This window comes from Kogia breviceps, chromosome 2 (assembly GCF_026419965.1).
Source record: "Kogia breviceps isolate mKogBre1 chromosome 2, mKogBre1 haplotype 1, whole genome shotgun sequence".
Classification (NCBI taxonomy): Eukaryota; Metazoa; Chordata; class Mammalia; order Artiodactyla; family Physeteridae; genus Kogia; species Kogia breviceps.
Genome location: NC_081311.1, coordinates 22,635,930 through 22,652,908, shown reverse-complemented (window position 1 = coordinate 22,652,908; position 16,979 = coordinate 22,635,930). Strand labels below are relative to the sequence as shown.

The 16,979-nt window shown below is 41.0% G+C and overlaps 1 protein-coding gene across 4 annotated transcripts in view; it reads right to left on the bottom strand.

Moving 5' to 3' along the window:
* SORCS1 (sortilin related VPS10 domain containing receptor 1) overlaps nt 1-16,979 on the bottom strand; it is a 565,941-nt gene that overhangs the window by 199,064 nt on the left and 349,898 nt on the right. For all 4 annotated transcript variants that reach the window (XM_067024735.1, XM_059052971.2, XM_059052968.2 and 1 more), the window contains exon 5: nt 740-813. In XM_067024735.1, the coding sequence (XP_066880836.1) occupies nt 740-813 (74 nt within the window). The remainder of the gene's footprint in view (nt 1-739; nt 814-16,979) is intronic.

Here is a 16,979-nt window from a genome sequence, read left to right as displayed (position 1 = left end):
TCCCTTCTTTTCAATTGTAGTAACCCAGGGAGGGAGGCCACCTCTAATTTAACCAGGGGGACGGGCTCAGGAGGTAAAAATAAAATTAAAAAAAAAAGATGACTTTCTTTGCCTCTTTCTTTTCTGTGTTGTTCAAGCCACCCAGTCTATGGTATTTTGTTATAGCAGTCAAAGCTGACTAAGAAAAAACAATTACTAATATGTATATTTATATTTATACGCATTTAGTAATTCAGAGAACATTTATGGAAGGATAAGTAAGAAATTAAAAACACTGGTTGCATGCCATATGATGATGAGAATGTCTAGAAGACTTGAAAGCAGGAATGGGAAGAGGATCTGCTTTTAGACTAAATAAGATCTACTTATTTACACTGAAAACCTTTATATGAACATGCCGTATATGTGTGTATCATGCTTTCAGTAATAAAAGTCACTATTAAAATGTTCTCAAGTGTCTGTCTCAAAGTCTCATCAAAATATAACAAAACAACAGTTACAAAGCCCCTGTTGTCCATTAATATCAGTTATCTATGTTGGGTTTGTTAAGTGATTTATGACACTGCTTTAATATTCCCTTAAGATGTTCACCACTCCAATGTCACCTTCTGCCCTAGGGGATGTGTGCGTAACCCAATAAGAACAGACTTCATGTGAGAGCTCTGGGTGAGGAAGAGATTCCAATGCTCATTTTCACAGGTGATATCTTAAATGTGCTAGAAAACAGAGTGAGACTTACCAGTAGAACCTGTTCGGTATGACCCCTTCCTGGATAAGCTGCCACCTTCTCCCAAATTCAGCAGAGCTGTATAACTGCGGACAACAGAAGAAAGTATTCAACACCACGACTTTACGGTACATTGAATGCACAAACATCGGTTCACTGGATTATTATTATGTTATTATTATTATTATTAACAATAATAATATCTACCATTTATTGAGCACCCATTCTATGCCAGATGAGTGCTCTGCGGATCAGTTCTACTGCCCGTGTACACTGTGCAAGGCAGACATTACTATCCCCATTTTACAGCTGAGCAAACTGAAGTTCACAAAGATTAAGTGATTTGTTGGAAATCACATGCCACTGGGATTCGTACCCTGTTTTGCCTGCTGAGCTGTACCGCTGGCCCTAGCATAGGCAGACTGTTGTCTGGAATACAAAGAAGTCCAAAATCTAGACCTGGCTCTCAGAAAGCCAATAGTATGACCAAAACCTGACTGAAATAATGAGCCTGCCACCAGTGATAATGGAATGCAAAGGAAGGAGACTCAGAAGTCAATCAGGGATACTTCCGAGATATGTGGGGATTCAATTGGGGTCTGAATGAATAGCAGAATTCAAACTGACAGAAATGGGACACGCATTACTCACAAAGGGAACAACGTGGGTGAAAGGTGAGACATGCAGGGACGGTATATGAATAAGCGTGGCTTATCTAAATAAATCTAGATGAAAATGTTGAGGGCAACTTGAAAAAGGCTTTGAAGGCCAAGTTAGGGAGACCAGAATCGATCCTGCAGGCAAGAGGAGCCAGTGTTGACTTTTTAAAAAGGAAGCAGAGGAACTTCAGGCTCGAACAGCAGCCCACATGGACTAAGCTCTTACTATGATCCAAGAGCTTCCCATGCATTCCTTCATTTAATCCGCACACAATCACTCCCAGTATTATGGCCATTTTACTGATGGTTATTGAAGATTTCAAGTCCAGTTGCTACACCGCTTCAGTGCTTTCCAAGGGCAACTGCAAGGAAACACTTCTCATGAGACAGGGTCTAACCCTCCAAATACCCCTTCCCCTCCAAAGGTCTTTCTTCTCTTACATCTCGTTCTTCATTGCTGGCTTGCTGCATACCCCTGCTCTTCTCCAGTAATTTTTATAGCACCATGGAACCTTTTCTGCCTCTAGAAGTGTCCTCTGAATCTCTGGCAGCCCAGAGATTCCTATTACTCTAGGTATCCTGGTTCCCATGGACATTTGGCTGCTGATTTGAAAAATATCATTTGGAACATCCCCTTTCTGCTATGTGCCTGGTCTGTCACCCACTCCCATCCCAGTCGTCCACCACTGCATTTGGCAGATCCCACAGCAAATGGATGGTGAGTCACTCTGTACTGAGTACTATGATTGTCCTCCCTCTCCAGCCCCAGCACTCAGTGAAGGGTCAAATGACTCACCAAGTGACTCACCAAGGCTGCAGAAGTACCAGCCATGTCCAAGAAATAAGTCAGCTCAAGTGGGTACTTACTGACCCTTGGAAGAGCTTGCTACGACATTGTATCCACTGGATCAAAACACACCCTGAAGTCAAAAAAAGGCTGAAATATTTGACTACCAAAGCGAGCAGCTCACTTGGCCCCAGCTACAGAGTATTTGGGCATGCAGCCAAGAAGAATCTGTGGCTTTTTCTTTCAAGTCTTATTATTCTTCTCTGCCCCATCATGACTGGGGGAGAAAGGTTTCCTGGGTACATTTCATGCTTGATTCATTTTAAGAGCACCAAGGGGAAATGGGGAGACAGCTCCCCTCCTAGAGATGACAGAAGATAAGACAACATCCTCCCTCTTGATTCAGAACCCAAGCAGCCAGAGGGGGCACGTCCTGCTTCCTGTTTCCCAGTATGTCCCGAACACTTGCATTTTAATATTCAGACGTGGATTACAACAGCAAGCACTTGATCCGGAGTGTCTGATACTTCCTCTCCCGTTGCACCATCTTTTTTTAATTGAAACCCAGAGCTGCACTGCTTTCTACAAGTTTAAAGGAAACAGAGATCACACCACTGTGTGTGCCCATATCTATTTATAAATGTATGTTAATACCTATATTTATATACAGAGATTTATGCAAATGTAAGAGAATCAGGGTGATGTGAAATAATAATAATTCTCTGTGAAGGCTAGACTTGCCACATATATTCTGAAAATCATATATAAACTCTGAGCTCTCCTAAGGCTACACCAAGAGATTGCCATCTTGGCCTTTACACAGAATTCATCTCTGTGAGGAATTGTTGGGTTCCAGCATCTGTGTGTATATATATTTTTTTCTTCTATGTCTTTTTTAATTGATCCCCCTAGGCTTGGATTCAGAACCTGTGGACCAGTCAGGTATGTCCCATGATATTTGTTTGTATCCTCTTCAAGGGGATGCTTTGTTATTTGTGAGCATCCAGAGGCCCCTCAAGCAGTGGGTACACCAAACAATCCAATAAACCAAGCCTCTCTTATTCAGCTCAGTGACATCTTTTATAGTTTCCTATCTCAAAAGGTACCCTTTAGTGTCAATGGACTCGCTTTCTCATCTTTCCATTCACACGTGGGCACATGCCCCCTGCCATGCCTTCACTGGTGCTACCCACTCTGGCAGAGGTGGCTTCAAGACTTGCCTACCTCAATGCCTACCTCTTCTTTTTTGGTCCAGATCAGAGGACATCTTTTTTATGAACCCTCTCCTACACACTGAGATTTCCCAGTGGCCTCATTTCCAAAGAATTATGGTACAAGGAATGCTATCAAACTATAGTCCACATATTTATATTTAACTTTCTTAATAGCCTTTCAAGAGAGCCTTTTATTAATGCAAGGCAGAAATTCCTTCCTATCTAAAATCACTCTAAAATATCTGAGATCACTCACTGCCTCTTTGATGAGATCACAAAGTTTTTAGGTGTCTGGAATCCCATCCTTCTGTGCCTATAGAGCACCCAGCACATAGTAGATGATGAAGGTAGAAAAAAAAAAAGTATTGACTTTACATCATGCAAATTGCCTAGTAATGGATCTACCTAGTAAAACACTCAGGTTTCCCAAAGGATAGACAAAGGTAATTTAGCAGAGGAATATGTTTTACTTCCATGGATCCATAGCTAGAGATCTGTACCTAAAACCAACAAACAAAACTATAAATATCAGTACATTTGAAACTTGCAAGGACTTGCAGGCAGGGTCTTGAATATTCACCCCTAGACAGAGATGCTCTATATACTCCACCTACTATTTCAAACCTTTTCTCCCTAAGAAGTTAATTGTCCAGCCTGATGTTATACCAAGAAAAGAAGAAAACAACCCACAGCCATCTAAGATAATGTGCTAATTAAACCCGCAGAGTCTAGCAGCAAAGTTTTCCTCCACTAAAAACAGTGTGATCAAAGCCTTTTTTACCCAATGACTGTCTCAGCCACCAGTGGAAGGCTTTCCATGTAGAAGGAGTCAATGTCCTTTAATAAAATTCAAAGTGTTGGCAGCACCTAAGTAAGATTTATTTCCCTCCCTGTCTGTCTCTGGCTCCAAGGTTTCTCAGTTCTGTCAGAACACAGAACTGAGAACTATCATTACTATGTGTCACATCAGAGAAAGCATGGGCTGCTTTCTCCAGCAGTGCCAAGCCTAGAGAACGAGGGAGGTAGAAAGATGGGGGGAGGAAGAGAATATTTCAACTAGTTTTAGGAGAGTGCTACTTATCTACTAACCCTCTGTCATGAACCCCCAAAGGCCATTCTTGGAGGGGTTTAGTTTAGTTTTGTTTTGCTAACACTGATACAAAATACTGGGAAAAAATGGAGTAGACATTTTAGAAAAGGAGGGGGGAAGGATTCTGGTTAACTAAGAATGCAAGGCAGACAATCCTTCCTGTTTAGAATCACTCTAAACTATCTGAGACCACTTCCCCATCTCAGTAGATACAACTTAATGAGCACAAACCCATTATGCATCTATGCTCAAGACCTATTAGCAGCCTCAGGGCCCAACCCTCTACTTTATAATTATGCTGGTCTGGGGCTGTCAACACTTCTTGCCTTGTTCCTCCTCTGAAGATTTAGCCCGTCCTTCCTTCTTCCCTTCCCCCCTCCCTTTCTTTTTTCCTTCCTTCCTTTCTTCCTTCCTTCTCCTATTTTTTTTTGACATCTCTCACATTGATTTGTTTTCTTGCCACCTGCCTTTGTCTACTATAAGAAGAGTGCAGATAAAAATACAGTTAATTGCAAAGGATCCAATTTCAAGGGTTGGTTTTTTTTTTTTTTTCTTTTGTGGTACGCGGGCCTCTCACTGCTGTGGCCTCTCCCGTTGCGGAGCACAGGCTCCGGACGCGCAGGCCCAGCGGCCATGGCTCACGGGCCCAGCTGCTCCACGGCATGTGGGATCTTCCCGGACCGGGGCACGAACCCGTGTCTCCTGCATCCACAGGCGGGCTCTCAACCACTGCGCCACCAGGGAAGCCCCAAGGGTTGGTTTTATTATGAGCTTTTAACCAATTGTACAATCATCTCTGGTGTCATGCTCCAGAGGCCTGCAGGGCTACAAGTTGGCTGAGGGGCACAGGTTCCAAGGGAGAGCCCCTCATTTTAGATTGTTAGATAGGTACACATTAGGAATTTTCTTTTGCATCTAGGAAATCGGTGCAAGGACACCATTTGGTAGAAGGTAAGAGTGACAGCATGTTTCAGTCTTTGGTTGATGGGATTGGATGCTTTCACCACAAAGGTCCCCAACCGTGACATTCCCATCAGGAGGCAGGGCCCTGGGTCTCCCCCACGTGGGCTCCTGCAGAGGTTTCCTTGTTGGAGGAACACTTCCTACAGTTGGTTCTTTTCAAGGTTGCCTGCTCCCTCCCCTCTCCTTCTCTGCCCTTCACATTTTAGAGGCAGGAGGCTTGCAAATTGCCCTTCCTGAAAAGGCTGACAGAAAACCCTGCCAGTTCTATTTGGTTTGCCTCATCCTAATACCACCCTGGAGATGGCCTGGGTGCAAAGCACTCATCTACCTCATGACCCTTCAGTTCTCACTGCCGCTACTACATTCTTTTTAGCAAGAAAGAGATGGGACCTTGAGGACTTCAAATAAATTTCTAATGCCAGCCCCCAAGGCATTGCAACTATCAAGCACTCTCCTCCCCCAGCCTCAATAGGAGGAAAATCAGTCCAGAGAAATCCATGGTCTTCAGAGATAAGCTCTGCTGCTCCAGTTGCACAGCACAGGAAGCCAGAACCCACTCTTAGGGGAAATCACATGATAAAGGATCTAAAACTTCACCCAGCGCTGACACAAGCCTTCTCCTTGGCTGGTGGATACAGGGCTATATAGAGAACCATGATGACCCATCCCAGACCAGCTCCCCCAAACCCCGAGAGATGTAAGTTCCCCAAAGAAAAAGCTAGCTTCTCAGGGGATATCACACACGAAGTATAGTAAGTGTTATATTTTGTCCAGAGTGCTATGGTGGCTTATGTAAGACAGGAAGAAGCTGGGAATCTGCCAAAGCTTTCAAGGTGGGACTAGGAATACAGTAAAAAGTTCTTAATTTGAAGATGTGAAAAAAGAGTGTTCCACGGCAAGTGGGTCAGTCTGAGCCAATAAACAGAGCAGCAAAGGTTAGAGTGGTATCTTTGTTCTTCTTCTGTCAACTTCGAGAGACCTAGTTTGGTGGAGGTGCGTAAAGGGAAGTGAAGTGGGAGTGGAGGCTATAAACATGGCCTGGGAGGAGACTGGATGGATGCAATCCTACCATAACTTGTGGGGAGCTAATGGAGACTGTTCCCAAAGGTCAAAAGACAAGGGCACCAAGGCTGAGCGCTCAGGCTTTGCTGATGAAGAGAGAGCAGGAATGATGACACGTCACCGGCTCCATCAATCTCTCTGAAGGCTGGATTTATCAAATCTGTCACTGGCCATTCCCCAGCTGTCACCGAAGTCTGTCACACACCTCATACTTGTGTTTGGCACTTTGAGGCAGGCTTGGGAGATTAGACATACGGAACTGGGGCTGGCTGGGCAACAAGGGTAAATATGTGGCTGTGGACCAGTTCAATTCATGGACTCTTCCTGTGCTCCCAGGTCTGGAGGTACTTAGGGAAATTTCAAATGGACTCTCGGCCTTAAAGCTTCTATAATATAGATATGGAAATAAATGGAAGGTAAGTAAAATAATTAGAAGCTAGTAAGGATCTGTATCACAGATGCCCAATATCAAGACACTGATGTGAAGAAATGAATAGCCCTCAATAACCATGTAATCATACCATTATTTAAATGAATATATGATGAAGCTCAGCAGGTTTTGAGAGAGAAAAATAAGCAGCAGGAGAAAACTGTCACTTGGGACATAACTGGAAGTGTGCCCCTGGAAGATGGATCCATTAGCCGTGTGAAGATGGAACAGAGGAGAGAGATCAGTTAGAAGGTGACTGCATCAGGGCAGGGAAGAGATGGGTGCCTGATTGAGTCAGGGCCCCTGGGTGCGGGAAGGAAGAAAGGCAATAACAACAAATAATAAACAAAATTTTAAAAGGAAAAAAATCTGACTACAAGTAGAGCGTAAGAGAGGGTCACTTTTTTTTTAACTGAAATGTAGTTGATTTATAATGCTGTGTTAGTTTCACGTGTACAGCAAAGTGATTCAGATATATATAAATATATATACGTGAGTGTGTGTGTATATATATATATATATATATATATATATATATATATATATACTCTTTTTCAGATTCTTTTCTATTATAGGTTATTGCAAGATATCGAATATAGTTCCCTGTGTTATATATACACAGGGAACTATAAATTTTGTCTTAAATTTGAATGATGGGCTTTAGATGCTTTTCTGGAATATCCAGATATTTAATCTAATCATTCCAAGGACTACTGATATATTTTTATTTATTTATTTATTTTTGCTTTTTAATTTACTTATTATTGAAGTATAGTTGATTTACAATGTTGTGTTAGTTTTTAGTGTACAGCAAAGTGGTTCAGTTATGTATATATGCATATATTTTTTTTTCATATACATATTCTTTTTACATATATGTATTCCTTTTCATATTCTTTCCCATTATAGGTTATTACAAGACATTGAATATAGTTCACTGTGATGTATAGTAGGGCCTTGTTGCTTATCAATTTTATATATATAGTAGTGTGTATCTGTTAATCGAAAACTCCTAATTTTTCCTTTCCCCCACTCCCCTTTTCCCCTTTGGTAACCATAAGTTTGTTTTCTATGTCTGTGAGTCTGTTTCTGTTTGGTAAATAACTTCATTTGTATCATGTTTTTAGATTCCACATATAAGTAATATCATATGATATTTGTCTTTCTCTGTCAGACTCACTTCACTTAGTATGATAACCTCTAGGTCCATCCATGTTGCTGCAAATGACATTATTTCATTCTTTTTTATGGCTGAGTAATAAATAGTCCATATGTGTGTGCGTGTGTGTGTGTGCGCGCGTGTGTGTGTGTGTGTGTGTGTGTGTGTGTGTGTGTATCACATCTTCTTTATCCATTTGTCAATGGACACTTAGGTTGCTTCCATGTCTTGGCTGTTGTAAACAGTGCTGCTATGAACATTGGGACACATTTATCTTTTTGAATGAGACTTTTCATCTTTTCTGGATAAATGCTCAGGAGGGGGATTGCTGGATCATATGGTAGCTCTATTTTTAGTTTTTTAATGAATCTCCATACTGTTTTCTATAGTGACTGCACCAGTTTACAGAGAGGGTCACTTCTGAAAGCTCCAGTCATTTTACCTGGGCAGGGGGAGATTGTACACACAGACCCCTGGGACTAGAGCTGGTGCAAGGTTGGAAGACATGAGCAGGGGTCACAGTGTTTCAGTCACAAGCTGGTCCAAGGGTTCACAAGGGACTGCTGGCTGCCTGGGAAGCAGCCAGGGACAATTCCCCTCTGACTTGCCGGTCCCTCCCTCTCCCTTCCTCTGCTGTGTGATCTTCAAACAACAGTTTTCTCTCTGCTGTGAAACTCAGCTCTTGAAATGAGTACTAATGCATCTGTCAGAGGGAACAGGTCTCATGGTAGGTTGGAGAGTGGAAAGATGGTTACATAAAAATGGAAAAAAAAATTGGCAATTAAAGAAAAGGAAAAAAAGAAAAGTATCACAATGGCTTTTTTTTTTTTTTTTTTTTTTTTTTTTTTTAGTGATACGCGAGCCTCTCACTGTTGTGGCCTCTCCCGCTGCGGAGCACCGGCTCCGGACGCGCAGGCCCAGCGGCCATGGATCACGGGCCTAGCTGCTCCGCAGCATGTGGGATCCTCCCAGACCAGGGCACGAGCCCGTGTCCCCTGCATTGGCAGGCGGACTCACAACCACTGCGCCACCAGGGAAGCCCCCACAATGGCTTTTGTAGGGAGGCAAGTGTTTTGGTGCAGCGAGGACTGAGTCAAGAGGGTCAAACCTGGATAAGACTCCTGGCTCTACCAGCCACCTTGGGAATTTTCTTAACCTTTCAGAGCCTCAGATTCCCCAAATTCTAACGGGCATAATGATACATCTGATGTTTCATGTAAGAATAGAGCTGAGGTATCAATGTGAAAAGTCTGGCATAAGGCTTGCCACAGAGTAAAAGGTCAATAGTAGTTGTCACACTCTCCCCTTTCTGCTGATGACTGCCTCTAGTCTGAGCTGTCCACAGGCCCTGAGGAAGGGAGGAATGGCAAGGAGAAGAACTTGTAATTGCTTTTTTCTTCCTGACTTTCAGGAAGCCAAGGGAGGACCCTAAACAATGCGTCCATGTCCCCAGCCTCTGAGGTTAGATATTGCTTAGCATGGCCTTTCCTGGAGTAGCTAAGGCTGTTTGGCTTTGGATCATAAGTCTTCTTGTTCTGGGACATTTTTTCATCATGACTATAGTTAGATCAGCTAGGTAGGCATTGGAATTAATCAAGTCAAGAGAGTGAGAGCCTTTCAGATCAGAATCTGTGACTCTATCTCATAGAATTTTTTTTAACACCTTTATTGGAATATAATTGCTTTACAGTGTTGTGTTAGTTTCTACTGTATAACAAAATGAATCAACTATATGCATATGTATATCCCCATATCCCTTCCCTCTTGCGTCTCCCTCCCAGCCTCCGTATCCCACCCCTCTAGGTGGTCACAAAGCACCGAGCTGATCTCCCTGTGCCGTGCGGCTGCTTCCCACTAGCTAGCTATTTTACATTTGCTAGTGTATATATGTCAATGCTATGCTCTCACTTTGTCTCAGCTTACCTGTCCCCCTCTCCATGTCCTCAAGTCCATTCTCTACATCTGTGGCTTTATTCCTGTCCTTCCCCTAGGTTCATTAGAACCAATTTATTTTTTTAGATTCCATATATATTTGTTAAGATACAGTATTTGTTTTCCTCTTTCTGACTTACTTCACACGGTATGACAGATTCTAGGTCCATCCAACTCACTACAAATAACTCAATTTCATTTCTTTTATGGCTGAGTAATATTCCATTGTATATATGTGTCACATCTCCTTTACCCATTCCTCTGTTGATGGACACTTAGGTTGCTTCCATGTCCTGGCTATGATAAATAGTGCTGCAATGAACATTGTAGTACATGACTCTTTTTGAATTATGATTTTCTCAGGGTATATGCCCAGTAGTGGGATTGCTGGGTCATATGGTAGTTCTATTTTTAGTTTTTTAAGGAACCTCCATAGTGTTCTCTATAGTGGCTGTATCAATTTACATTCCCACCAACAGTGCAAGAGGGTTCCATTTTCTCCACACCCTTTCCAGCATTTATTGTTTGTAGAGTTTTTGATGACGGCCATTCTGACTGGTGTGAAGTGACACCTCATTGTAGTTTTGATTTGCATCTTTATAATGATTAGTGATGTTGAGCATATTTTCATGTGTTTGTTGGCAATCTGTATATCTTCTTTGGAGAAACGACTATTTAGGTCTTCTGCCCATTTTTGGATTGGGTTGTTTGGTTTTTTTTGATATTGAGCTGCATGAGAGGATTGTATATTTTGCAGATTAATCATTTGTCAGTTGCTTCGTTTGCAAATATTTTCTCCCATTCTGAGGGTTGTCTTTTCCTCTTGTTTATGGTTTCCTTTGCTGTGCCAAAGCTTTTAAGTTTCATTAGGTCCCATTTGTTTATTTTTGTTTATATTTCCATTTCTCTAGGAGGTGGGTCAAAAAGGATCTTGCTGTGAAATATGTCACAGAGTCTTCTGGCTAAGTTTTCCTCTAAGAGTTTTATAGTGTCTGGCCTTACATTTAGGTCTTTAATCCATTTGGGGTTTATTTTTGTGTATGGTGTTAGGGAGTGTTCTAATTTCATTATTCTACATGTAACTATCCAGTTTTCCCAGCACCACTTATTGAAGAGACTGTCTTTTCTGCACTGTATACTCTCGCCTCCTTTATCAAAAATAAGGTGACCATATTGTGCATGGGTTTATCTCTGGGCTTTCTATCCTATTCCATTGATCTATATTTCTGTTCTTCTGCCAGAACCATACCATCTTGATTAATGTAGCTTTGTAGTATAGTCTGAAGTCCAGGAGCCTGATTCCTCCAGCTCTGTTTTTCTTTCTCAAGACTGTTTTGGCTATTCAGGGTCTTTTGTGTTTCCATACAAATTGTACAATTTTTTGTTCTAGTTCTGGGAAAAATGCCATTGGTAGTTTAATAGGGATTGCATTGAATCTGTAGATGGCTTTGGGAAGTATAGTCATTTTCACAATGTTGATTCTTCCAATCCAAGAACATGGTACATCTCTCCATCTGTTTCTGTCATCTTTAATTTCTTTCATCAGTGTCTTATAGTTTTCTGCATACAGGTCTTTGTCTCCTTAGGTAGCTTTATTCCTGGGTATTTTATTCTTTTTGTTGCAGTGGTAAACGGGAGTGTTTCCTTAATTTCTCTTTCATATTTTTCATCATTAGTGTATAGGGATGCAAGAAATTTCTGTGCAGTCATTTTGTATCCTGCTACTTTACCAAATTCATTGATTACCTCTAGCAGTTTTCTGGTAGCATCTTTAGGATTCTCTATGTATACTATTGTGTCATCTGCAAACAGTGACAGCTTTACTTCTTTGCCAATTTGGATTCCTTTTATTTCTTTTTCTTCTCTGATTGCTGTGCCTAAAACTTCCAAAACTATGTTGAATAAGAGTGGTGAGAGTGGGCAACCTTCTCTTGTTCCTGATCTTAGTGGAAATGGCTTCAGTTTTCCACCATTGAGAACGATGTTGGCTGTGGGTTTGTCATATATGCCCTTTATTATGTTGAGGTAAGTTCCCTCTATGCCAATGTTCTGGAGAGTCTTTATCATAAATGAGTGTTGAATTTTGTCAAAAGCTTTTTCTGCATCTATTGAAATTATCATATGGTTTTTATCCTTCAATTTGTTAATATGGTGTATCACACTGATTGATTCGTATATATTGAAGAATCCTTGCATTCGTGGGATAAACTCCACTTGATCATGGTGTATGAACCTTTTATTGTGCTGTTGTATTCTGTTTGCTAGTATTTTGTTGAGAATTTTTGCATCTATGTTCATCATTGATATTGGCCTGTAGTTTTCTTTCTTTGTGACATCTTTGTCTGGTTTTGGTATCAGGGTGATGGCGGCCTCATAGAATGAGTTTGGGAGTATTCCTCCCTCTGCTATATTTTGCAAGAGTTTGAGAAGGATAGGTGTTAGCTCTTCTCTAAATGTTTGGTAGAATTTGCCTGTGAAGCCGTCTGATCCTGGGCCTTTGTTTGTTGGAAGATTTTAAATCACAGTTTCAATGTCAGTGCTTGTGACTCGTCTGTTTATATTTGCTATTTCTTCCTGGATCAGTCTTGGAAGGTTGTGCTTTCCTAAGAATTTGCCCATTTCTTCCAGGTTGTCCATTTTATTGGCATATAGTTTCTTGTAGTAATCTCTCATGATCCTTTGTTTTTCTGCAGTGTCAGTTGTTTCTTCTCCTGTTTCATTTCTAATTCTGTTGATTTGAGTCTTCTCCCTTTTTTTTCTTGATGAGTCTGGCTAATGGTTTATCAATCTTGTTTATCTTCTCACAGAACCAGCTTTTAGTTTTATTCATCTTTGCTATTATTTCTTTCATTTCTTTTTCATTTATTTCTGATCTGATCTGTATGATTTCTTTCCTTCTGCTAACTTTGGGGCTTTTTTGCTCTTCTTTCTCTAATTGCTTTAGGTGTAAGGTTAGGTTGTTTATTTGAGATATTTCTTGTTTCTTGAGGTAGGATTGTATTGCTATAAACTTCCCTCTTAGAACTGCTTTTGCTGCATCCCATAGGTTTTGGGTCGTCATGTTTTCATTGTCATTTGTTTCTAGGCATTTTTTTATTTCCTCTTTGATTTCTTCAGTGATCTCTTGGTTATTTAGTAGCATATTGTTTAGACTCCATGTGTTTGTATTTTTTACAGTTTTTTTTTCCTGTAATTGATATCTATTCTCATAGCGTTGTGGTCAGAAAAGATACTTGATAAGATTTCAATTTCTTAAATATACCAAGGTCTGATTTGTGATGCACGATATGATCTATCCTGCAGAATGTTCCATGAGTACTTGAGATGAAAGTGTATCCTGTTGTTTCTGGATGGTATGTCCTAGAAATATCAGTTAAGTCCATCTTGTCTAATGTGTCATTTAAATCTTGTGTTTCCTTATTTATTTTCATTTTGGATGATCTGTCCACTGGTGAAAGTGGGGTATTAAAGTCCCCTACTATTATATGTTACTCTTGATTTTCCCTTTTATGGCTGCTAGCATTTGCCTTATGTATTGAGGTGCTCCTATGTTGGGGGCATAAATATTTACAATTGTTATATTTTATTCTTGGTTGATCCCTTGATCATTATGTAGTGTCCTTTTTTGTCTCTTGTAATAGTCTTTATTTTAAAGTTTATTTTGTCTCATATGAGAATTGCTACTCCAGCTTTCTTTTGATTTCCATTTGCATGGAATATCTTTTTCCATCCCCTCACTTTCTGTCTGTTTGTGTCCGTAGGGCTGAAGTGGGTCTGCTGTAGACAGCATATATACTGGTTTGCTTTTGTATCCATTCAGCCAGTCTATGTCTTTAGGTTGGAGCATTTAATCCATTTACATTTAACGTAATTATCAATATGTACGTTCCTATTACCATTTTCTTTGTTTTGGGTTTGTTTTTGTGGGTCTTTTCCTTCTTCTATGTTTCCTGCCTAGAGAAGTTCTTTTAGCATTTGTTGTAAAGCTGGTTTGGTGGTGCTGAATTCTCTTTACTTTTGCTTATCTGTAAAGGTTTTAATTTCTCTGTCGAATCTGAATGAGATTCTTGATGGGTATAATAATCTTGGTGTCATTTTTTCCCTTTCATCACTTTCAATATATCCTGCCACTCCATTCTGGCTTGTAGAGTGTCTGCTGAAAGATCAGCTGTTAACCTTATGGGGATTTCCTTGTATGTTGTTTGTTGCTTTTCACTTGCTGCTTTCAATATTTTTTCTTTGTATTTAATTTTTGATAGTTTGATTAATATGTGTCTCAGCATGTTTCTCTTTGGGTTTATCCTATTGGGACTCTCTGCATTTCCTGGACTTGACTATTTCCTTTCCATGTTAGGGAAGTTTTCGACTATAATCTTTTCAAATATTTTCTCAGACCCTTTCTTTTTTCTTCTTTTTCTGGGATGCCTATAATTTGAATGTTGGTGCATTTAATGTTGTCCCAGAGGTCTCTGTGACTGTCCTCAATTCCTTTCATTCTTTTTTCTTTATTCTGCTCCCTGTCAGTTATTTCCACCATTTTATCTTCCAGCTCACTTATCCATTCTTCTAACTCAGTTATTCTGTTATTGATTCCTTCTAGAGTATTTTTAATTTCAGTAGCTGAGTTGTTCATCACTGTTTGTTTGCTCTTTAGTTCTTCTAGATCCTTGTTAAATGTTTCTTGTATTTTCCCCATTCTGTTTCCGAGAGTTTGGATCACCCCTACTATCATTATTCTGAATTCTTTTTCAGGTAGGTTGCCTATTTCGTCTTCATTTAGTTGGTCTTGTAGGTTTTTGCCTTGCTCCTTCTTCTGCAACAAATTTTTTTGTCATTTCATTTTTTTTTTTTTTTTGATGGTTGGTGCTGCTTTCCTGTCTTACTGGTTGTTTGGCCTGAGATGTCCAGCACTAGAGTTTGTAGGCAGTTGGATAGACCTGGGTCTTGGTGCTGAGATGAAGACCTCTGGGTGGCCTCACTCTGATTGATATTCCCTGGTGTGTGAGTTTCTCTGTTAGTCCAGTGGTTTGGACTCAGAGCTCCCACCACAGGAGCTCGGGCTCAACCTCCGCCCTGGGAACTAAGATCCCGCAAGCTCTCAGGCTGAAACTTCTTTCCAGGGACTAAGTCGGAAAGGAAGGACTAATTTCTTTAAGCAGGAGCACAGCAAGAGGGCAGGCATGCAGGCCCAAAAAAGCATTCTTTTTTTTTTTTTTTTTTTTGCTAGGCGGGCCTCTCACTGTTGTGGCCTCTCCCGTTGTGGGGCACAGGCTCCGGACGCGCAGGCTCAGCGGCCACGGCTCACGGGCCCAGCCGCTCCGCGGCACGTGGGATCCTCCCGGACCGGGGCGCGAACCCGCGTCCCGTGCATCGGCAGGCGGACCCCCAACCACGGCGCCACCAGGGAAGCCCAAAAAAGCATTCTTATCCACTCTGATTCTGATAGTATTATTCTGGTATATTAATCACCTGCTATTCATAGTTGGATTATACTCTGCAATCCAAAAATGTTAATACACTGACTGAACTCACCATTCTGGCAAGAATCCTTTATATCGATAAATACTGAATTGAGGCCTATATTCTTCTTAACTGTTTACCTGGAGTAGCAGGATATTAGTACTTGAACCATTCATTATGATTAAAATGTCCTTATTGCTTGTGAAGATTAGAGGACCCAACCCTTCGCTCTGTTCAGTGGCCACCAACTGGATCCTTAGTTTCACTTAACTTCTTGGAAAATGCATGTTGTTGTTCACAAAGAGAACAGGAGGGTGGTGAGGAAATGTATCACTTCTTCAGTAATAAGTGTTGACATGCAGCAAAAATCGATTGAGTGGAACCGAGGTGGTGGCAGTAGCGATGGCTGGAGGGGGTCCTGCGTGGGAGCAGCAGGGGCGAGGGAACCCACTCCACCAGCTCAGGAACTAGGCTGTTTTCACTTGAAGGGAAAATGAGGTGTGGAAAGGGGCCGAAGAGCAAGCGAGGATGGGTGTGGGAAAGGGAGGTGAGGAGGGTGATTCTCCCATCTGGAAGTCCTGGGAAAGCCATCTCATAGTATTTTATATTAAGGGTCTAGCTCAGTAAAGGGACCCAGTCATTTTAGAAGGGTAGCTGACTTCTGGTTTCTCTTCCTCTTGCCAGCTCTGAGATCCTGGCTGGGCCTCTGGATCTCTTGGAACACCTAATGTGCCATTTGTAATCTGAACTTACAATATCCTATTATACTGAAGGGAGGAAGTTGGAAAAGATAACATTTAAAAAAAAATTTTAGTATGAAACCTACAGAGTCATAACTTCACAAAATATGTCTATTTACAAGGCCAAGACTCCATCCTTCTCAAACCACTCCCCTCCTTGGCAACACTGCTGGCAACAACCAGCAGTTGCTTGACAAGGCAGGATACAAGAAAATTTGACCATAACTAGATTCTAAAGGGCCACACTCAGAGATAGTTTTTTTCTGGATATCCCTCGAGCTCATTTAAGAAAAAGGCCCATGCCCTCTTAGGATGTCAAATGTCCTTCAAACTTTCCCAGACTGGTGCCTGGATTAAGGAGGCATCTTAATCCATTTAGACAAGTGTTGGTGGGTAGAATACATCAAAATAGCTGGCTAAAAAATTGCACAAGCAAAAATGTAATTTATTTCAAAGTTTAAATAGCTACCAAAAAGCATAATTCTATCTGTCCAAACCTTAATCCCAATCACTCATTCAGAACTGTCCATTTCTCCTTATTCTTGTAGCTCATTTCGTTCAAATTTGGGAACAGGTAGATCAAACTGCTTCAGGTAGCAATTGAAAAATAATGATACAACCTGGTTAAACAAGTTAGCTAAAGTGAACACAGGCCTTCCTCGTTTGCATAAGATGGCATTTCTGCTGGAGAATTTGTTTTATAAACAAGCATTGGGGTTGACGTTCAGCAAGCTCCCTGGTTTCCACTCTAATTGC